Source organism: Scyliorhinus canicula, chromosome 3 (genome assembly GCF_902713615.1).
Source record: "Scyliorhinus canicula chromosome 3, sScyCan1.1, whole genome shotgun sequence".
Lineage (NCBI taxonomy): Eukaryota > Metazoa > Chordata > Chondrichthyes > Carcharhiniformes > Scyliorhinidae > Scyliorhinus > Scyliorhinus canicula.
The window spans coordinates 797690-821178 of NC_052148.1; the positions used below are offsets into that span (position 1 = coordinate 797690).

The 23489-nt window shown below is 49.1% G+C and overlaps 1 protein-coding gene across 1 annotated transcript in view; it reads right to left on the reverse strand.

Moving 5' to 3' along the window:
- LOC119963591 (rhotekin-like) overlaps positions 1–10837 on the reverse strand; it is a 22487-nt gene extending 11650 nt beyond the window's left edge. The window contains exon 1 of the mRNA XM_038792921.1: positions 10726–10837. Coding sequence (XP_038648849.1) covers positions 10726–10794 — 69 coding nt within the window. The 5' untranslated portion in view covers positions 10795–10837. The remainder of the gene's footprint in view (positions 1–10725) is intronic.
- Between the last annotated feature and the right edge of the window lie 12652 nt (positions 10838–23489).

Here is a 23489-nt window from a genome sequence, read left to right on the forward strand (position 1 = left end):
TCTATCTTTATCTTAAAAACATTTAATGAAGGAGCCTCAACTGCTTCACTGGGCAAGGAATTCCATAGATTCACAACCCTTTGGGTGAAGAAGTTCCTCCTAAACTCAGTCCTAAATCTACTTCCCCTTATTTTTAGGCTACTCCCCCTAGTTCTGCTTTCACACCGCCAGTGGAAACAACCTGCCCGCATCTATCCTATGCCTCTCTCCAGTTGCTCCGTCTGGACCTGTAAAGTCTTAATTACCTGCAAAGGCTCGCATTGAAAGTATCGTCTTGCATCTTTGACTTTGCAATTAAACACGTGGCTACAGGGATGGTGCAGGCGGGAGGGATTCAGATTTCTGGATAACTGGGGCTCTTTCTGGGGAAGGTGGGACCTCTATAGACAGGATGGTCTACATCTGAACCTGAGGGGCACCAATATCCTGGGGGGGAGATTTGTTAGTGCTCTTTGGGGGGGGTTTAAACTAATTCAGCAGGGGCATGGGAACCTGGATTGTAGTTTTGGGGTACGGGAGATTGAGAGTATAGAGGTCAGGAGCACGGATTTGACTTCGCAGGAGGGCGCCAGTGTTCAGGTAGGTGGTTTGAAGTGTGTCTACTTCAATGGCAGGAGTATACGAAATAAGGTAGGGGAACTGGCAGCATGGGTTGGTACCTGGGACTGTCGACGTTGTGGCCATTTCAGAGACATGGATAGAGCAGGGACAGGAATGGTTGTTGCAGGTTCCGGGGTTTAGGTGTTTTAGTAAGCTCAGAGAAGGGGGCAAAAGAGGGGGAGGTGTGGCGCTGCTAGTCAAGGACAGTATTACGGTGGCAGAAAGGATGCTAGATGGGGACTCTTCTTCTGAGGTAGTATGGGCTGAGGTTAGAAACAGGAAAGGAGAGGTCACCCTGTTGGGAGTTTTCTATAGGCCACCTAATAGTTCTAGGGATGTAGAGGAAAGGATGGCGAAGATGATTCTGGAAAAGAGCGAAAGTAACAGGGTAGTTGTTATGGGAGACTTTAACTTTCCAAATATTGACTGGAAAAGATATAGTTCGAGTACATTAGATGGGTCGTTCTTTGTACAATGTGTGCAGGAGGGTTTCCTGACACAATATGTTGACAGGCCAACAAGAGGCGAGGCCACATTGGATTTGGTTTTGGGTAATGAACCAGGCCAGGTGTTAGATCTGGAGGTAGGTGAGCACTTTGGAAACAGTGACCACAATTCGGTGACCTTTACGTTAGTGATGGAAAGGGATAAGTATACCCCGCAGGGCAAGAGTTATAGCTGGGGGAAGGGCAATTATGATGCCATTAGACATGACTTAGGATGTGTTGGTTGGAGAAGTAGGCTGCAAGGGTTGGGCACACTGGATATGTGGAGCTTGTTCAAGGAACAGCTATTGCATGTTCTTGATAAGTACGTACCAGTCAGGCAGGGAGGAAGGGGTCGAGCGAGGGAACCGTGGTTTACCAAAGAAGTGGAATCTCTTGTTAAGAGGAAGAAGGAGGCCTATGTGAAGATGAGGCATGAAGTTTCAGTTGGGGTGCTTGATAGTTACAAGGAAGCGAGGAAGGATCTAAAGAGAAAGCTGAGACGAGCAAGGAGGGGACATGAGAAGTCTTAGGCAGGTAGGATCAAGGAAAACCCAAAAGCTTTCTATAGGTATGTCAGGAATAAAAGAATGACTAGGGTAAGAGTAGGGCCAGTCAAGGACAGTGGTGGGAAGTTGTGTGTGGAGGCTGAGGAGATAAGCGAGATACTAAATGAATACTTTTCGTCAGTATTCACTCAAGAAAAAGATAATATTGTGGAGGAGAATGCTGAGACCCAGGCTATTAGAATAGATGGCATTGAGGTGCGTAGGGAAGAAGTGTTGGCAATTCTGGACAAGGTGAAAATAGATAAGTCCCCGGGGCCGGATGGATTTATCCTAGGATTCTCTGGGAAGCCAGGGAAGAGATTGCTGAGCCTTTGGCTTTGATTTTTAGGTCATCATTGGCTACAGGAATAGTGCCAGAGGACTGGAGGATAGCAAATGTGGTCCCTTTGTTCAAGAAGGGGAGTAGAGATAACCCCGGTAACTATAGGCCGGTGAGCCTAACGTCTGTGGTGGGTAAGGTCTTGGAGAGGATTATAAAAGATACGATTTATAATCATCTAGATAGGAATAATATGATTAGGGTTAGTCAGTATGGTTTTGTGAAGGGTAGGTCATGCCTCACAAACCTTATCGAGTTCTTTGAGAAGGTGACTGAACAGGTAGACGAGGGTAGAGCAGTTGATGTGGTGTATATGGATTTCAGTAAAGCGTTTGATAAGGTTCCCCACGGTCGTCTATTGCAGAAAATACGGAGGCTGGGGATTGAGGGTGATTTAGAGATGTGGATCAGACATTGGCTAGTTGAAAGAAGACAGAGAGTGGTAGTTGATGGGAAATGTTCAGAATGGAGTTCAGTTACGAGTGGCATACCACAAGGATCTGTTCTGGGGCCGTTGCTGTTTGTCATTTTTATAAATGACCTAGAGGAGGGCGCAGAAGGATGGGTGAGTAAATTTGCAGACGACACTAAAGTCGGTGGAGTTGTAGACAGTGCGGAAGGATGTTGCAGGTTACAGAGGGACATAGATAAGCTGCAGAGCTGGGCTGAGAGGTGGCAAATGGAGTTTAATGTGGAGAAGTGTGAGGTGATTCACTTTGGAAAGAATAACAGGAATGCGGAATATTTGGCTAATGGTAAAATTCTTGGTAGTGTGGATGAGCAGAGGGATCTCGGTGTCCATGTACATAGATCCCTGAAAGTTGCCACCCAGGTTGATAGGGTTGTGAAGAAGGCCTATGGTGTGTTGGCCTTTATTGGTAGAGGGATTGAGTTCCGGAGCCATGAGGTCATGTTGCAGTTGTACAAAACTCTAGTACGACCACATTTGGAGTATTGCGTACAGTTCTGGTCGCCTCATTATAGGAAGGACGTGGAAGCTTTGGAACGGGTGCAGAGGAGATTTACCAGGATGTTGCCTGGTATGGAGGGAAAATCTTATGAGGAAAGGCTGATGGACTTGAGGTTGTTTTCGTTAGAGAGAAGAAGGTTAAGAGGTGACTTAATAGAGGCATACAAAATGATCAGAGGGTTAGATAGGGTGGACAGCGAGAGCCTTCTCCCGCGGATGAAGGTGGCTAGCACGAGGGGACATAGCCTTAAATTGAGGGGTAATAGATATAGGACAGAGGTCAGAGGTGGGTTTTTTACGCAAAGAGTGGTGAGGCCGTGGAATGCCCTACCTGCAACAGTAGTGAACTCGTCAACATTGAGGGCATTTAAAAGTTTATTGGATAAGCATATGGATGATAAGGGCATAGTGTAGGTTAGATGGCCTTTAGTTTTTTTTCCATGTCGGTGCAACATCGAGGGCCGAAGGGCCTGTACTGCGCTGTATCGTTCTATGTTCTATGTTCTATGTATATGTTTCTGGAACCTACCTCATTCACCTGAGGAAGGAGCAGTGCTCCGAAAGCTAGTGATCAGAAACAAATGTGTTGGACTTTATCTTGGTGCTGTAAAACTTCTTACTGTGCTCACCCCAGTCAAACGCTGGCATCTCCACTTCTGTAACCAAGACAGTTCTGTATCCATCCAGCCAGCCCATCCTGAATCCCATGTGGGTGATTTTAGTTTTTGTATCAGTCTGCCATGTGGCACCTTGTCAAACGCCTTAAAGTCCATATAAACTACATCCACAGCCCTTCCTCATCAATGTTCTTTGTCACCTCATCAAAAAATTCAAACAAGTTGGTGAGACATGACCTTCCCCGTATAAAACCATGCTGCCTGTCACAAACTAGTCCACTTTCCTCCAAATGTCCATATATCATGTCCCTCAGTATCTTTTCCAAAAGCTCGACACGCAGAGTGGCCAACTTCTGCTTCCAATTTATATGTTTGTATGTTCAGAAACATTCATAGAACATAGAACATAGAAGAATACAGCACAGAACAGGCCCTTCGGCCCACGATGTTGTGCCGAACCTTTGTCCTAGATTAATCATAGATTATCATAGAATTTACAGTGCAGGAGGCCATTCGGCCCATCGAGTCTGCACCGGCTCTTGGAAAGAGCATTCTACCCAAGGTCAACACCTCCCCACCCTATCCCCATAACCCAGTAACCCCACCCAACACTCAGGGCAATTTTGGATACTAAGGGAAATTTCTCATGGCCAATCCACCTAACCTGCACATCTTTGGACTGTGGGAGGAAAGCGGAGCACCCGGAAGAAACCCCACGCACACACGGGAGGCATTCTGTTTCTCTTCACAGATACTGCCTGTATAGATAGAAACGTAGAAAATAGAAGCAGGAGGAGGCCATTCGGCCCTTCTAACCTGCTCTGCCATTCATTATGAACATGGCTGATCATCAAGTTCAATTTTTAAAAATAAATTTAGAGTACCTAATTCATTTTTTTCAATTAAGGGGCAATTGAGCGCGGCCAATCCACCTACGCTGCACATCTTTGGATTGTGGGGGTGATACCCACAGAGACACGGGGAGAATGTGCAAACTCCACATGGACAGTGACCAAGAACAAAGACAATTACAGCAGAGGAATGGGAACATCGGCCCTCTGAGCCTGTACCGACATCCAGCAGATCCCCCATAGCAGTAAATCCGGTACATCCCCATACCAGTAGTTCTGGCTCATTCCCATCCCAGTAAATCCGGTACATCCCCATCCCAGTAAATCCAGCAGATCCCCATCCCAGTAAATCCAGCAGATCTCCCATCCCAGTAAATCCGGTACATCCCCATACCAGTAATTCTGGCTCATTCCCATCCCAGTAAACTGGCAGATCTCCCATCCCAGTAAATCCAGCAGATCCCCATCCCAGTAAATCCAGCAGATCTCCCATCCCAGTAAATCCAGCAGATCCCCATCCCAGTAAATCCAGCAGATCTCCCATCCCAGTAAATGTGGCACATCTCCCATCCCAGTAGATCCAGATCTCCCATCCCAGTAAATCCAGCAGATCCCCATCCCAGTAAATCCAGCAGATCCCCATCCCAGTAAATCCAGCAGATCTCCCATCCCAGTAAATCCAGCAGATCCCCATCCCAGTAAGTCCAGCAGATCCCCATCCCAGTAAATCCAGCAGATCCCCCTTCCCAGTAAATCCAGCAGATCCCCATCCCAGTAACTCCAGCAGATCCCCATCCCAGTAACTCCAGTAGATCCCCACCCCAGTAAATCCAGCAGATCCCCACCCCAGTAAATCCAGCAGATCCCCCATCCCAGTAAATCCGGCACATCCTCATCCCAGTATATCCGTCAGATCCTCCATCTCAGTAAATCCGGCAGGTTCCCCATCCCAGTAAATCCGTCAGAACCTCCATCCCAGTAAATCCAGTAGATACCCATCCCAATAAATCCGGCAGATTCCCCATCCAAGTAAATCTAGCAGATCCCCCATTCCAGCAAATCCGACAGATCCCAGTAAATCCAGCAGATCCCCATCCCAGTAAATCCAGCAGATCCCCATCCCAGTAATTCCAGCAGATCCCCGATCCCAGTAAATCCAGCAGATCACCATCCCAGTAAATCCATCAGATCACACATCCCAGTAAATCCAGCAGATCCCCATCCCAGTAAATCCATCAGATCCACCATCCCAGTAAATCCAGCAGATCCCCATCCCAGTAAATCCAGCAGATCCCCATCCCAGTAACTCCAGCAGATCTCCCATCCCAGCAAATCCAGCAGATCCCCATCCCAGTAAATCCAGCAGATCTCCCATCCCAGTAAATCCAGCAGATCCCCCATCCCAGTAAATCCAGCAGATCTCCCATCCCAGTAAATCCAGCAGATATCCCATCCCTGTAAATCCAGCAGATCCCCATCCCAGTAAATCTGGCAGATCCCCCATCCCAGTAAATCCGGCAGATCCATGCTCAGGGATCAATTTAGTCACTGCCCCTGGCCTGGATTGAATAGTGCCCAGTGGATCACTGCCCCCTGTGGGTGATATGATGTATATATGGGAATGGGATGAGGGATCCAGTGGATCATGTCCGTAGAATACGTTTGGGGATCCAGTGGTTTCTCTGGATGTTGGAGTGGGGATCAAGGGGCTGTTTAGCACAGGGCTAATCGCTGGCTTTGAAAGCAGACCAAGGCAAGCCAGCAGCACAGTTCGATTCCCGTAACAGCCTCCCCGAACAGGTGCCGGAATGTGGCGACTAGGGGCTTTTCACAGTAACTCCAGCTCCTCAAAAACCGTGTTAGGGACCTGGAGCTTGAGCTGGATGAACTTCGGATCATTCGGGAGGCAGAGGGGGTCATAGATAGGAGCTTCAGGGAAGTAGTTACACCAAAGACTGGAGATAGATGGGTAACTGTAAGAGGGACTGGGAAGAAGCAGTCAGTGCAGGGACCCCCTGCGGTCGTTCCCCTGAGTAACAAGTATACCGTTTTGGATACTTGTGGGGGGGGGGGGACTTACCAGGGGTAAGCCATGGGGTACGGGCCTCTGGCACGGAGTCTGTCCCCGTTGCTCAGAAGGGAAGGGGGGAAAGGAGTAGAACATTAGTAATTGGGGACTCAATAGTCAGGGGCACAGATAGGAGATTTTGTGGGAGCGAGAGAGACTCACGTTGGTATGTTGCCTCCCAGGTGCAAGGGTACGTGATGTCTCGGATCGTGTTTTCCGGGTCCTTAAGGGGGAGGGGGAGCAGCCCCAAGTCGTAGTCCACATTGGCACTAACGACATAGGTAGGAAAGGGGACAAGGATGTCAGGCAGGCCTTTAGGGAGCTAGGATGGAAGCTCAGAGCGAGAACAAACAGAGTTGTTATCTCTGGGTTGTTGCCCGTGCCACGTGATAGTGAGATGAGGAATAGGGAGAGAGAGCAATTAAACACGTGGCTACAGGGATGGTGCAGGCGGGAGGGATTCAGATTTCTGGATAACTGGGGCTCTTTCTGGGGAAGGTGGGACCTCTATAGACAGGATGGTCTACATCTGAACCTGAGGGGCACCAATATCCTGGGGGGGAGATTTGTTAGTGCTCTTTGGGGGGGTTTAAAATAATTCAGCAGGGGCATGGGAACCTGGAATGTAGTTTTGGGGTACGGGAGATTTGAGAGTATAGAGGTCAGGAGCACAGATTTGACTTCGCAGGAGGGTGCCAGTGTTCAGGTAGGTGGTTTGAAGTGTGTCTACTTCAATGCCAGGAGTATACGAAATAAGGTAGGGGAACTGGCAGCATGGGTTGGTACCTGGGACTTCGATGTTGTGGCCATTTCAGAGACATGGATAGAGCAGGGACAGGAATGGTTGTTGCAGGTTCCGGGGTTTAGGTGTTTTAGTAAGCTCAGAGAAGGGGGTAAAAGAGGGGGAGGTGTGGCACTGCTAGTCAAGGACAGTATTACGGTGGCGGAAAGGATGCTAGATGGGGACTCTTCTTCTGAGGTAGTATGGGCTGAGGTTAGAAACAGGAAAGGAGAGGTCACCCTGTTGGGAGTTTTCTATAGGCCACCTAATAGTTCTAGGGATGTAGAGGAAAGGATGGCGAAGATGATTCTGGAAAAGAGCGAAAGTAACAGGGTAGTTGTTATGGGAGACTTTAACTTTCCAAATATTGACTGGAAAAGATATAGTTCGAGTACAGTAGATGGGTCATTCTTTGTACAATGTGTGCAGGAGGGTTTCCTGACACAATATGTTGACAGGCCAACAAGAGGCGAGGCCACATTGGATTTGGTTTTGGGTAATGAACCAGGCCAGGTGTTAGATCTGGAGGTAGGTGAGCACTTTGGAAACAGTGACCACAATTCGGTGACCTTTACGTTAGTGATGGAAAGGGATAAGTCTACCCCGCAGGGCAAGAGTTATAGCTGGGGGAAGGGCAATTATGATGCCATTAGACATGACTTAGGATGTGTTGGTTGGAGAAGTAGGCTGCAAGGGTTGGGCACACTGGATATGTGGAGCTTGTTCAAGGAACAGCTATTGCATGTTCTTGATAAGTACGTACCAGTCAGGCAGGGAGGAAGGGGTCGAGCGAGGGAACCGTGGTTTACCAAAGAAGTGGAATCTCTTGTTAAGAGGAAGGAGGAGGCCTATGTGAAGATGAGGCGTGAAGTTTCAGTTGGGGCGCTTGATATTTACAAGGAAGCGAGGAAGGATCTAAAGAGAGAGCTAAGACGAGCAAGGAGGGGACATGAGAAGTCTTTGGCAGGTAGGATCAAGGAAAACCCAAAAGCTTTCTATAGGTATGTCAGGAATAAAAGAATGACTAGGGTAAGAGTAGGGCCAGTCAAGGACAGTGGTGGGAAGTTGTGTGTGGAGGCTGAGGAGATAAGCGAGATACTAAATGAATACTTTTCGTCAGTATTCACTCAAGAAAAAGATAATATTGTGGAGGAGAATGCTGAGACCCAGGCTATTAGAATAGATGGCATTGAGGTGAGTAGGGAAGAAGTGTTGGCAATTCTGGACAAGGTGAAAATAGATAAGTCCCCGGGGCCGGATGGGATTTATCCTAGGATTCTCTGGGAAGCCAGGGAAGAGATTGCTGAGCCTTTGGCTTTGATTTTTAGGTCATCATTGGCTACAGGAATAGTGCCAGAGGGCTGGAGGATAGCAAATGTGGTCCCTTTGTTCAAGAAGGGGAGTAGAGATAACCCCGGTAACTATAGGCCGGTGAGCCTAACGTCTGTGGTGGGTAAAGTCTTGGAGAGGATTATAAAAGATACGATTTATAATCATCTAGATAGGAATAATATGATTAGGGACAGTCAGCATGGTTTTGTGAAGGGAGGTCATGCCTCACAAACCTTATCGAGTTCTTTGAGAAGGTAACTGAACAGGTAGACGAGGGTAGAGCAGTTGATGTGGTGTATATGGATTTCAGTAAAGCGTTTGATAAGGTTCCCCACGGTCGTCTATTGCAGAAAATACGGAGGCTGGGGATTGAGGGTGATTTAGAGATGTGGATCAGAAATTGGCTAGTTGAAAGAAGACAGAGAGTGGTAGTTGATGGGAAATGTTCAGAATGGAGTTCAGTTACGAGTGGCGTACCACAAGGATCTGTTCTGGGGCCGTTGCTGTTTGTCATTTTTATAAATGACCTAGAGGAGGGCGCAGAAGGATGGGTGAGTAAATTTGCAGACGACACTAAAGTCGGTGGAGTTGTAGACAGTGCGGAAGGATGTTGCAGGTTACAGAGGGACATAGATAAGCTGCAGAGCTGGGCTGAGAGGTGGCAAATGGAGTTTAATGTGGAGAAGTGTGAGGTGATTCACTTTGGAAAGAATAACAGAAATGCGGAATATTTGGCAAATGGTAAAATTCTTGGTAGTGTGGATGAGCAGAGGGATCTCGGTGTCCATGTACATAGATCCCTGAAAGTTGCCAAACAGGTTGATAGGGTTGTGAAGAAGGCCTATGGTGTGTTGGCCTTTATTGGTAGAGGGATTGAGTTCCGGAGCCATGAGGTCATGTTGCAGTTGTACAAAACTCTAGTACGACCACATTTGGAGTATTGCGTACAGTTCTGGTCGCCTCATTATAGGAAGGACGTGGAAGCTTTGGAACGGGTGCAGAGGAGATTTACCAGGATGTTGCCTGGTATGGAGGGAAAATCTTATGAGGAAAGGCTGATGGACTTGAGGTTGTTTTCGTTAGAGAGAAGAAGGTTAAGAGGTGACTTAATAGAGGCATACAAAATGATCAGAGGGTTAGATAGGGTGGACAGCGAGAGCCTTCTCCCGCGGATGGAGGTGGCTAGCACGAGGGGACATAGCCTTAAATTGAGGGGTAATAGATATAGGACAGAGGTCAGAGGTGGGTTTTTTACGCAAAGAGTGGTGAGGCCGTGGAATGCCCTACCTGCAACAGTAGTGAACACGCCAACATTGAGGGCATTTAAAAATTTATTGGATAAGCATATGGATGATAAGGGCATAGTGTAGGTTAGATGGCCTTTAGAATTTTTCCATGTCGGTGCAACATCGAGGGCCGAAGGGCCTGTACTGCGCTGTATCGTTCTATGTTCTATGTTCTATGTTCTAACTTCATTTGAAGCCTACTCGTGACAATAAGCGATTTTCATTTTTCATTTTCAAGTTGATCATTGTGGCCCAGTGGATCATCGGGGAGGGACCAGTGGATCTTGGGGAGGGGTCCAGTGGATCATTGGGGGGGGTCCAGTGGATCATTGGGGGGGGCTCCAGTGGATCACTGGGGAGGGATGGAATCCAGTGGATCATTGGGGGTCCAGTGGATCATTCGGGGTGGGTGGGTCCAGTGGATCATTGGGGGGTCCAATGGATCACTTGGGGGGGAGCCAGTGGATCCTTGGGGGTCCAGCGGACCATTGGAAGGGGGAACCCAGTTGATCATGTGGGATTGGAACCAGTGGATCATTGGGGGAGGGGTGGGTGATCCAGTGGATTCTGGGGGGGGGGGGGGTCCAGTGGATCGATTGGGAAGGATCAGTGGATCACTGGCGGATCCAGTGGATCATGGGGGAAATCCAGTGGGTCACTGATGGGGATCCAGTGGATCATTGGGGGTCCAGTGTATCATTGGGGGGGGGGGTCCAGTGGATCATTGGGGGGGGGGGGATCCAGTGGATCATTGGGGGGGGGGGGGGGGGTCCAGTGGATCATTGGGGGGGGGGGGGGGATCCAGTGGATCATTGGGGGGGGGGGATCCAGTGGATCTCTCGGTTACCTGCAGACTTTGGGCCATTTGGCGGATGTACATCAGGTTCAGATCCTCCATAATCCGGGAGCGCTCCATCCGCCCGGATCCGCTCCGGCCCCCGGCCCCCGGACACCGGCCTCTGGACCCCGGACACCGGCCCGCGGGGTGTCTGTCCCGGACCCCGGCCGGGGCCTCCGGACCCCGGCCCCCGGCCTCCGGACACCGGCCCCCGGCCTCCGGACACCGGCCCCTGGACACCGGCCTCCGGACACCGGCCTCCGGACACCGGCCCGCGGGGTGTCTGTCCCGGACCCCGGCCGGGGCCTCCGGACACCGGCCCCTGGCCCCTCCTCCGGACCGCCCGGGACCGCGGGGTGTCTGTGCCGGACCCTCCTCTGGACACACTGACCCCGGCCCGGATTCCGGACTGACCCCCCTCCTCACTCCCTCCTCACTCCCCCCTCCTCACTCCCTCCTCACTCCCCCCTCCTCACTCCCTCCTCACTCCCCCCTCTTCACTCCCTCCTCACTCCCCCCTCCTCACTCCCTCCTCACTCCCTCCTCACCCCCTCTTCACTCCCTCCTCACTCCCCCCCTCCTCACTCCCTCCTCACTCCCCCCTCCTCACTCCCTCCTCACTCCCCCTCTTCACTCCCCCCTCTTCACTCCCTCCTCACTCCCCCCTCTTCACTCCCTCCTCCTCACCTCCCCCTCTTCACTCCCTCCTCACTCCCCCCTCTTCACTCCCTCCTCACTCCCCCCTCTTCACTCCCTCCTCCTCACCTCCCCCTCTTCACTCCCTCCTCCTCACTCTCCCCCTCTTCACTCCCGCCTCCTCACTCCCCCTCCTCACCTCCCCCTCTTCACTCCCTCCTCCTCACTCCCCCTCCTCACTCCCTCCTCACTCCCCCCTCTTCACTCCCTCCTCACTCCCCCCTCCTCACTCCCCCTCTTCACTCCCTCCTCACTCCCCCCTCTTCACTCTCCTCCTCACCTCCCCCCTCTTCACTCCCTCCTCACTCCCCCCTCTTCACGCCCTCCTCACTCCCCGCTCTTCACTCCCTTCTCACTCCCCCTCTTCACTCCCTCCCCTCACATCCCCCCTCTTCACTCCCTCCTCACTCCCCGCTCTTCACTCCTCCTCACTCCCCCTCTTCACTCCCTCCTCACTCCCCCCTCTTCACTCCCTCCTCACTCCCCTCTTCACTTCCCTCCTCCTCACTCCCCCCTCTTCACTCCCTCCTCACTCCCCCCCTCTTCACTCCCTCCTCACTCCCCCCTCTTCACTCCCTCCTCACTCCCCCCTCTTCACTCCCTCCTCACTCCCCCTCTTCACTCCCTCCTCACTCCCCCCTCTTCACTCCCTCCTCACTCCCCTCTTCACTCCCCCCTCTTCACACCCCTCCTCACTCCCCCCCTCTTCACTCCCTCCTCCTCACCTCCCCTCTTCACTCCCTCCTCACTCCCCCCTCTTCACTCCCTCCTCACTCCCCCCTCTTCACTCCCTCCTCCTCACCTCCCCCTCTTCACTCCCTCCTCCTCACCTCCCCCTCTTCACTCCCTCCTCCTCACTCCCCCTCCTCACCTCCCCCTCTTCACTCCCTCCTCCTCACTCCCCCTCCTCACTCCCTCCTCACTCCCCCCTCTTCACTCCCTCCTCACTCCCCCCTCCTCACTCCCCCTCTTCACTCCCTCCTCACTCCCCCCTCTTCACTCCCTCCTCACTCCCCCTCTTCACTCCCTCCTCACTCCCCCCTCTTCACTCCCTCCTCACTCCCCGCTCTTCACTCCCTTCTCACTCCCCCTCTTCACTCCCTCCTCACTCCCCCCTCTTCACTCCTCCTCACTCCCCGCTCTTCACTCCCTCCTCACTCCCCCTCTTCACTCCCTCCTCACTCCCCCCTCTTCACTCCCTCCTCACTCCCCCTCTTCACTCCCTCCTCCTCACTCCCCCCTCTTCACTCCCTCCTCACTCCCCCCTCTTCACTCCCTCCTCACTCCCCCCTCTTCACTCCCTCCTCCTCACTCCCCCTCTTCACTCCCTCCTCACTCCCCCCTCTTCACTCCCTCCTCCTCACTCCCCCCTCTTCACTCCCTCCTCACTCCCCCCTCTTCACTCCCTCCTCCTCACCTCCCCTCTTCACTCCCCCCTCTTCACTCCCTCCTCACTCCCTCCCCCTCTTCACTCCCTCCTCCTCACTCCCTCTCTTCACTCCCTCCTCACTCCCCCCCTCTTCACTTCCTCCTCCTCACTCCCCCCTCTTCCCTCCCTCCTCCTCACTCCCCCCTCTTCACTCCCTCCTCACTCCCCCCTCTTCACTCCCTCCTCCTCACCTCCCCTCTTCACTCCCTCCTCCTCACTCCCCCTCTTCACTCCCTCCTCACTCCCCCCTCTTCACTCCCTCCTCCTCACCTCCCCCTCTTCACTCCCTCCTCCTCACTCCCCCTCCTCACTCCCCCCTCTTCACTCCCTCCTCACTCCCCCCTCTTCACTCCCTCCTCACTCCCCCCTCTTCACTCCCTCCTCACTCCCCCCTCTTCTCTCCCTCCTCACTCCCCCTCTTCACTCCCTCCTCACTCCCCCTCTTCACTCCCTCCTCACTCCCCCCTCTTCACTCCCTCCTCACTCCCCCTCTTCACTCCATCCCCACTCCCCCTCCTCAATCCTTCACTCCCCTCAATTCCCCATTCCGCTCTATTCCTCATTCCCCTCAATTCCTCACTCCCCTCCTCAGTCCCTCACTCTCCCTCAATCCCTCACTCCCCTCCTCAATTCCTCACTCCCCTCCTCAATCCCTCACTCCCCTCCTCAATTCCTCACTCCCCTCCTCAATTCCTCACTCCCCTCCTCAATCCCTCTCCCTCACATTCAGTGAGTGCTGGCTGCAGATTACTGACAGGAACCCCAGTGTCTGAATCCAGCCCCTCAGCTCTGCAGCTGCGGAGGTCTTTGGCTCAGACACACTCTGTGCTGACACACAGGCTGCATTCAGCTCAAACTCCCCCTCAATGCACCAAGTGTTTCAAATCAACCAGCTCCAAACCTCACTGCAAAGTTCAACAGCTGGCTGCTTCACATTCCTTACAAACTCTCAGCGTTTCATCAACGTCCCTCTCCCTGTAAACTCTCAGTGTTTCATCAACGTCCCTCTCCCTGTAAACTCTCCCTCTCCCTGTAAACTCTCAGCGTTTCATCAACGTCCCTCTCCTTGTAAACTATCAGCATTTCATCAACGTCCCTCTCCCTGTAAACTCTCAGTGTTTCATCAACGTCCCTCTCCCTGTAAACTCTCAGTGTTTCATCAACGTCCCTCTCCCTGTAAACTCTCAGTGTTTCATCAACCTCCCTCTCCCTGTAAACGCTCAGCGTTTCATCAACGCCCCTCTCTCTGCGAACTCTCAGCGTTTCATCAACGTCCCTCTCTGCAAACTCTCAGCGTTTCATCAACGTCCCTCTCCCTGCAAACTATCGGCGTTTCATCAACGTCCCTCTCCCTGTAAACTATCAGCATTTCATCAACGTCCCTCTCCCTGGAAGCTCTCAGTGTTTCATCAACGTCCCTCTCTCTGCGAACTCTCAGCGTTTCATCAACGTCCCTCTCCCTGTAAACTCTCAGCATTTCATCAACGTCCCTCTCCCTGTAAACGCTCAGCGTTTCATCAACGTCCCTCTCTCTGCGAACTCTCAGCGTTTCATCAAGGGGGGCAGCAGGGTAGCATGGTGGTTAGCACAAATGCTTCACAGCTCCAGGGTCCCAGGTTCGATTCCCGGCTGGGTCACTGTCTGTGTGGAGTCTGCACGTCCTCCCCCTGTGTGCGTGGGTTTCCTCCGGGTGCTCCGGTTTCCTCCCACAGTCCAAAGATGTGCGGGTTAGGTGGATTGGCCATGCTAAATTGCCCGTAGTGTCCTAATAAAAGTAAGGTTAAGGGGGGGGGGTTGTTGGGTTACGGGTATAGGGTGGATACGTGGGTTTGAGTAGGGTGATCATGGCTCGGCACAACATTGACGGCCGAAGGGCCTGTTCTGTGCTGTACTGTTCTATGTTCTATGTTCTCTCCCTGTAAACTATCAGCGTTTCATCAACATCCCTCTCCCTGTAAACTATCAGCGTTTCATCAACGTCCATCTCCCTGTAAACTATCAGCGTTTCATCAACGTCTCTCTCCCTGTAAACTCTCAGCGTTTCATCAACATCCCTCTCCCTGTAAACTCTCAGCGTTTCATCAACATCCCTCTCCCTGTAAACTATCAGCGTTTCATCAACGTCCCTCTCCCTGTAAACTCTCAGCGTTTCATCAACGTCCCTCTCCCTGCAAACTCTCAGCGTTTCATCAACATCCCTCTCCCTGTAAACTATCAGCGTTTCATCAACGTCCCTCTCTGCAAACCCTCAGCGTTTCATCAACGTCCCTCTCCCTGCAAACTCTCAGCGTTTCATCAACATCCCTCTCCCTGTAAACTATCAGCGTTTCATCAACGTCCCTCTCCCTGCAAACTCTCAGCGTTTCATCAACATCCCTCTCCCTGTAAACTATCAGCGTTTCATCAACGTCCCTCTCCCTGCAAACTCTCAGCATTTCATCAACGTGCCTCTCTCTCCAAACTCTCAGCGTTTCATCAACATCCCTCTCCCTGTAAACTATCAGCGTTTCATCAACGTCCCTCTCCCTGCAAACTCTCAGCGTTTCATCAACATCCCTCTCCCTGTAAACTATCAGCGTTTCATCAACGTCCCTCTCCCTGCAAACCCTCAGCGTTTCATCAACGTCCCTCTCCCTGCAAACTCTCAGCGTTTCATCAACATCCCTCTCCCTGTAAACTATCAGCGTTTCATCAACGTCCCTCTCCCTGCAAACTCTCAGCGTTTCATCAACATCCCTCTCCCTGTAAACTATCAGCGTTTCATCAACGTCCCTCTCCCTGCAAACTCTCAGCATTTCATCAACGTGCCTCTCTCTCCAAACTATCAGCGTTTCATCAACGTCCCTCTCCTCACAAAGTAATCTCTTGATCTGTTTATTTTCTCTATCGCTCTATTTTCTTTCTATCTGTCTGTTTTCTCTATCCCTCGATCTGTCTATTTTATCTATTTCCCAATTGCTCTAGTTTCTCTCTCCCTCGATCTATTTTCTCTATCTCACAATTGATCTATTTTCCCTATCCCTCGATCACTCTATTTTGTCTATCCTTCTATTTTCTCTATCCCTCTGTCTGGGGCTGGTTTAACACACTGGGCTAAATAGCTGGCTTTTAAAGAAGACCAAGGCAGGCCAGCAGCGCGGGTTCAATTCCTGTAAACTCCTCCTGTAAGCCTCCCCGAACAGGCGCCGGAATGTGGTACTAGAGGCTTTTCGAGCCTACTTGTGACAATAAGCGATATTCATTCATTCATTCATTTTCTCTTTCTATCTCTCCATTTTCTCTGTCCATCTATTTGGATTTGATTTGTTTATTTTACCGAGGGACAGTGAAAAGTATTTTTCTGCGAGCAGCTCAGATCATTGGTACATGAAAATAAAATTAAATAAAAAGAAAATACATAATAGGGCAACACAAGGTACACAATGTAACTACATAACACCGGCATCGGGTGAAGCACACAGGGTATAGTGTTAATGAGGTCAGACCATAAGAGGGTCGTTTTGTGGTCTGGTAACAGTGGGGAAGAAACTGTTTTTGAAGCTGTTTTCACTCTCTATTTTCTCTATCCCTATTTTCTTTCTCTATCTCTCTATTTTCTCTGTCTCTTTCCCTGAATTTTCTTTCTCTCTTTTTTAATTTTCACTATCCCTCTATTTTCTCTGTCTCTCTCCCGATATTTTTCTCTCTCTATTTTCTCTCTCTGTCTATCTCCCTATTTTATCAATCCATCTTTCCATCCCTCTGTTCTGCAAACTCTCAGCACTTCATCAACGTCCCTCTCCTCACAAACTAATCTCTCCATCTGTTTATTTTCTCTATTGCTCTATTTTCTTTCTGTTTTCTCTATCCCTCGATCTGTTCTCCCCAGCTATTTTCTCTCTATATATACACCTTTCTCTATCCATCTCTCTATTTTCTCTATCCCTCTCTCCATCTATATTTCTCTTTTTTCTCTAACCTTCTATTTTCTCTCTATTTTCTTTATCCCTCTATTTTCTCTGACTGTTTTCTCTTCCTCTCTATTTTCCCTATTCCTCAATTTTCTCTCTATTTTTTCTCTCTCTCTACTTTCTCTATCTCTACCTCTTTCTATTTTCTCTCTCTCTATCCCGTTATTTTCTCTCACTATTGTCTCTATCCCACTATTTTTTTCTCTCTGTTTTCTCTCTATATCTGTCTATCTCTCTATTTTCTTTATCCCTCTTTCCATTTCTCTATCCCTCTATTTTCCCTATCTAGAACATAGAACAGTACAGCACAGAACAGGCCCTTCGGCCCTCGATGTTGTGCCGAGCAATGATCACCCTACTTAAACCCATGTAACCCGTATACCCGTAACTCAACAATCCCCCCCATTAACCTTACACTACGGGCAATTTAGTATTGCCAATCCACCTAACCCGCACATTTTTGGACTGTGGGAGGAAACCGGAGCACCCGGAGGAAACCCACGCACACACGGGGAGGACGTGCAGACTCCACACAGACAGTGACCCAGCCGGGAATCGAACCTGGGACCCTGGAGCTGTGAAGCATTGATGCTAACCACCATGCTACCGTGAGGCCCATAATCTCTATTTCTCTCTATTTTCTCTCTCTATTTTCTCTCACTCACCTCCTCTGTCTCTATTTTCTCCATCCTTCTCTCTATTTCACTCTTGATTTTATCTATTCCTCTCTCCATCTCTCTATTATCTCTACCTTTTCTCTCTATTTTCTCTATACCTTTCTTTCTATTTTCTCTATCCTTCTCTTCACCTCTCTAGTTTCTCTCTCTATTCTATCTCTCTCTCTCTCTCTCTATTTACTCACAGGTTTAAGGTGAGCGGGGAGAGCCCAGAGGGGAAATATTTTCACTCAGAGGGTGGTGAGCAGCTGGAACGAGCTGCCAGAGGCAGTGGTAGAGGCAGGTACGATATTGTCCTTTAAAAAAAAGTTAGACAGTTACATGGCAGGGTGGGTATAAGACCATACGACATAGAAGCAGAATTAGGCCACTCAGCCCATCTAGTCTGCTCCGCCATTCAATCATGGCTGATATTTTCTCATCCCCATTCTTGTGCCTTCTCCCCATAACCCCTGATCCCCTTATTAATCAAGAACCTATCTATCTTTGTCTTAAAGACATTCAGTGATTTGGCCTCCACAGCCTTCTGCGGCAAAGAGTTCCTCAGATTCACCACTCTCTGGCTGAAAAATTCCTCCTCATCTCTATTTTAAAGGATCGTCCTTTAGTCAGAGATGGTGTCCTCTGGTTCTAGATTTTCCTACAAGTGGAAACATCCTCTCCACGTCCACTCTATCCAGGCCTCACAGTATCCTGTAAGTTTCAATCATCCCTCATCCTTCTAAACTCAAACGAGTACAGACCCAGAGTCCTCAACCATTCCTAATACGACAAGCTCTTCATTCCAAGGATCATTCTTGTGAACCTCCTCTGGACCCTTTCCAAGGCCAGCACGTCCTTCCTTAGATAAGCGAGCACTTTTCCAGGAGACACATCCGGAGTGAGACTCATACAGAGTGGGAGATTTAAACTTGGTAATTTGGTGCAGTGAGGTAAATCTAATAAGTGGTAAGTGGAAAATCTAATTCTGCTGTTTTTCAGTTAAAAGTGCAGTGTGGAGCTTAGTGTCTGATTGGTTGAAGCTGCCCCCACCCTAATTACTGAGAGGCAGTTATCTGTCAATCACCTGAGGCCTGTTGAGGCCTGTTTAGGGGCACATTGTATTATTCTCTTTGAAGTTAAGGTTTTTTTTGAGTCATCGGTTAGCTGAGGTCTGTATAAAAGACAGACAGAGAGTGCACACAGTAAGTGAGCACTTTTCCAGGAGACACATCCGGAGTGAGACTCATACAGAGTGGGAGATTTAAACTTGGTAATTTGGTGCAGTGAGGTAATTCGGTGCAGAGTGTGAGGAGGTGCTTTTTAACCCTGGTAAGTGACTGGTAAGTAGTCTCTCTTTTTCTTTTCATTGTCTAATTTATTTATTTTTATTTTGAAATTGTAGTTGTTTAAGTTTACCAAGGGTTTAAGACATGGCAGGAGATCCCAGACCCGTGTCATGCTCCTCGTGTGCGATGTGGGAGCTCAGGGACACGGCCACTGTCCCTGGCTCCTTCACGTGCAAGAAGTGTGTTCAGTTGCAGCACCTGTTAGACCGCTTGACGGCTCTGGAGCTGCGGATGGACTCACTTTGGAGCATCCGCGATGCTGAGGAGGTTGTGGATAGCACGTTTAGCGAGTTGGTCACACCGCAGGTGAAGGTTACTGAGGGAGATAGAAAATGGGTGACCAAAAGAAAGAGCAAGAGTAGGAAGGCAGTGCAGGTGTCCCCTGCGGTCATCTCCCTGCAAAACAGATATACCGCTTTGGATACTGTTGGGGGAGATGGCTCACCAGGGGAAGGCAGCAGCAGCCAGGTGCATGGCACCGTGGCTGGCTCTGCTGCACAGCAGGGCAGGAAGAAAAATGGCAGGGCTATAGTGATAGGGGACTCGATCGTAAGGGGAATAGACAGGCGGTTCTGTGGACGCAATCTAGACTCCAGGATGGTATGTTGCCTCCCTGGTGCAAGGGTCAAGGATGTCTCGGAGCGGCTGCAGGACATTCTGGGGGGGGGAGGGTGAACAGCCAGCTGTCGTGGTGCACATAGGCACCAACGATATAGGTAAAAAATGGGATGAGGTCCTACAAGCGGAATTCAGGGAGTTAGGAGTTAAACTAAAAAGTAGGACCTCAAAGGTAGTAATCTCAGGATTGCTACCAGTGCCACGAGCTAGTCAGAGTAGGAATGTCAGGATAGATAGGATGAATGCGTGGCTCGAGAGATGGTGCAAGAGGGAGGGATTCAAATTCCTGGGGCATTGGGACCGGTTCTGGGGGAGGTGGGACCAGTACAAACCGGACGGTCTGCACTTGGGCAGGACTGGAACCGATGTCCTAGAGCTGTTGGGGACGATTTAAACTAATGTGGCAGGGGGATGGGAACCAATGCTGGAAGTTGGAAGGTAGTAAAACAGGGACAGAAACAAAAGGAAGTAAGGGGAAAAGTGCAAGGCAGAGAAGACATAGTCAGAAATCCATAAGGGCGACAGTACAAGGTACAGTGACTGAGGGGAGCACAGTGAATAGGCCCAGTAATAACAAAAGGAATAAAACTGGAGATGTTAAGATTCAAAACAGAGGTAAAAAAACCAACATAAGTGTACTTTACCTGAATGCTCATAGTATTCGGAATAAAGTAAATGAGTTGGTGGCACAAATCATCGTAAATGACTATGATTTAGTGGCCATTACTGAAACATGGTTAAAGGATGGTCACGACTGGGAGTTAAATATCCGAGGGTATCAAACTATTCGGAAGGACAGAGTGGATGGTAAGGGAGGAGGTGTTGCTCTGTTATTTAAGGATGACATCCGGGCAATAGTAAGGGATGACATTGGTGCTATGGAGGATAAGGTTGAATCCATTTGGGTGGAAATCAGGAATAGTAAGGCGAAAAAGTCACTGATAGGAGTAGTCTATCGGCCACCAAATAGTAACGAGATGGTGGGGCAGGCAATAAACAAAGAAATAACTGATGCATGTAGAAATGGTACAGCAGTTATCAAGGGGGATTTTAATCTACATGTCGATTGGTTTAACCAGGTCGGTCAAGGCAACCGTGAGGAGGAGTTTATAGAATGTATCCGCGATAGTTTCCTAGAACAGTATGTAATGGAACCTACGAGGGAACAAGCGGTCCTAGATCTTGTCGTGTGTAATGAGACAGGATTGATTCATGATCTCATAGTTAGGGATCCTCTCGGAAGGAGCGATCACAATATGGTGGAATTTAAAATACAGATGGAGGGTGAGAAAGTAAAATCAAATACTAGTGTTTTGTGTTTAAACAAAGGAGATTACAAGGGGATGAGAGAAGAACTAGCTAAGGTAGACTGGGAGCTAAGACTTTATGGTGGAACAGTTGAGGAACAGTGGAGAACCTTCCAAGCGATTTTTCACAGTGCTCAGCAAAGGTTTATACCAACAAAAAGGAAGGACGGAAGAAAGAGGGAAAATCGACCGTGGATATCTAAGGAAATAAGGGAGAGTATCAAATTGAAGGAAAAAGCATATAAAGTGGCAAGGATTGCTGGGAGATTAGAGGACTGGGAAATCTTTAGGGGGCAACAGAAAGCTACTAAAAAAGCTATAAAGAAGAGTAAGATAGAGTATGAGAGTAAACTTGCTCAGAATATAAAAACAGACAGTAAAAGTTTTTACAAATATATAAGACAAAAAAGAGTGGCTAAGGTAAATATTGGTCCTTTAGAGGATGAGAAGGGAGTTTTAATAATGGGAAATGAGGAAATGGCTGAGGAACTGAACAGGTTTTTTGGGTCGGTCTTCACAGTGGAAGACACAAATAACATGCCAGCGACTGATAGAAATGAGGCTATGACAGGTGAGGACCTTGAGAGGATTGTTATCACTGAGGAGGGAGTGATGGGCAAGCTAATGGGGCTAAAGGTAGACAAGTCTCCTGGCCCTGATGGAATGCATCCCAGAGTGCTAAAAGAGATGGCTAGGGAAATTGCAGATGCACTAGTGATAATTTACCGAAATTCACTAGACTCTGGGGTGGTCCCGGTGGATTGGAAATTAGCAAACGTGCCGCCACTGTTTAAAAAAGGAGGTAGGCAGAAAGCAGGAAATGATAGGCCAGTGAGTTTAACTTCGGTAATAGGGAAGATGCTGGAATCTATCATCAAGGAAGAAATTGCGAGGCATCTGGATAGAAATTGTCCCATTGGGCAGACGCAGCATGGGTTCGTTAAAGGCAGGTCATGCCTAACTAATTTAGTGGAATTTTTTGAGGACATTACCAGTGCAGTAGATAACGGGGAGCCGATGGATGTGGTATATCTGGATTTCCAGAAAGCCTTTGACAAGGTGCCACACAAAAGGTTGCTGCATAAGATAAAGATGCATGGCATTAAGGGTAAAGTAGTAGCATGGATAGAGGATTGGTTAATTAATAGAAAGCAAAGAGTTGGGATAAATGGGTGTTTCTCTGGTTGGCAATCAGTAGCTAGTGGTGTCCCTCAGGGATCCGAGTTGGGCCCACAATTGTTCACAATTTACATTGATGATTTGGAGTTGGGGACCAAGGGCAATGTGTCCAAGTTTGCAGATGACACTAAGATGAGTGGTAAAGCGAAAAGTGCAGAGGATACTGGAAGTCTGCAGAGGGATTTGGATAGGTTAAGTGAATGGGCTCGGGTCTGGCAGATGGAATACAATGTTGACAAATGTGAGGTTATCCATTTTGGTAGGAATAACAGCAAACGGGATTATTATTTAAACGATAAAATATTAAAGCATGCCGCTGTTCAGAGAGACTTGGGTGTGCTAGTGCATGAGTCACAGAAGGTTGGTTTACAAGTGCAACAGGTGATTAAGAAGGCAAATGGAATTTTGTCCTTCATTGCTAGAGGGATGGAGTTTAAGACTAGGGAGGTTATGTTGCAATTGTATAAGGTGTTAGTGCGGCCACACCTGGAGTATTGTGTTCAGTTTTGGTCTCCTTACTTGAGAAAGGACGTACTGGTGCTGGAGGGTGTGCAGAGGAGATTCACTAGGTTAATCCCAGAGCTGAAGGGGTTGGATTATGAGGAGAGGTTGAGTAGACTGGGACTGTACTCGTTGGAATTTAGAAGGATGAGGGGGGATCTTATAGAAACATTTAAAATTATGAAGGGAATAGATAGGATAGATGCAGGCAGGTTGTTTCCACTGGCGGGTGACAGCAGAACTAGGGGGCATAGCCTCAAAATAAGGGGAAGTAGATTTAGGACTGAGTTTAGGAGGAACTTCTTCACCCAAAGGGTTGTGAATCTATGGAATTCCTTGCCCAGTGAAGCAGTTGAGGCTCCTTCATTACATGTTTTTAAGGTAAAGATAGATAGTTTTTTGAAGAATAAAGGGATTAAGGGTTATGGTGTTCGGGCCGGAAAGTGGAGCTGAGTCCACAAAAGATCAGCCATGATCTAATTGAATGGTGGAGCAGGCTCGAGGGGCCAGATGGCCTACTCCTGCTCCTAGTTCTTATGTTCTTATAAGGGACCCAAAACTGCTCACAATACTCCAAATGCGGTATGCCTCAATTCCTCCTTCCAAAGTGCATAACCTCACACTTTTCCACATTGTATTTCATCTGCCACTTCATTGCCCACTCTCCTAGCCTGTCCAGATCCTTCTGCAGCCCCCTTGCTTCCTCAATACTACCTGCCCCTCTACTGATCTTTGTATCATCTGCAAACGTAGCAACAGTGCAGTCACTTCCTTCTTTCAGATGGGATCCCTCCCTCTCTCTATTATTAGCATCCCCCTCTCTCTCTCTATTATCTCCATCTCTCTCTATTATCTCCATCCCCTCCTCTCTCTATTATCTCCATCCCTCTCTCAATTATCTCCATCCCTCTCTCTTCTCTATTATCTCCATCCCTCTCTCTTCTCTATTATCTTCATTCCTCTCTCTATTATCTCCATCCGTCACTCTATTATCTTCATCCCTCTCTCTTCTCTATTATCTCCATCCCTCTCACTCTCTATGATCACCATCCCTCTCTCTCTATTATCTCCATCCCTCTCTATATTAT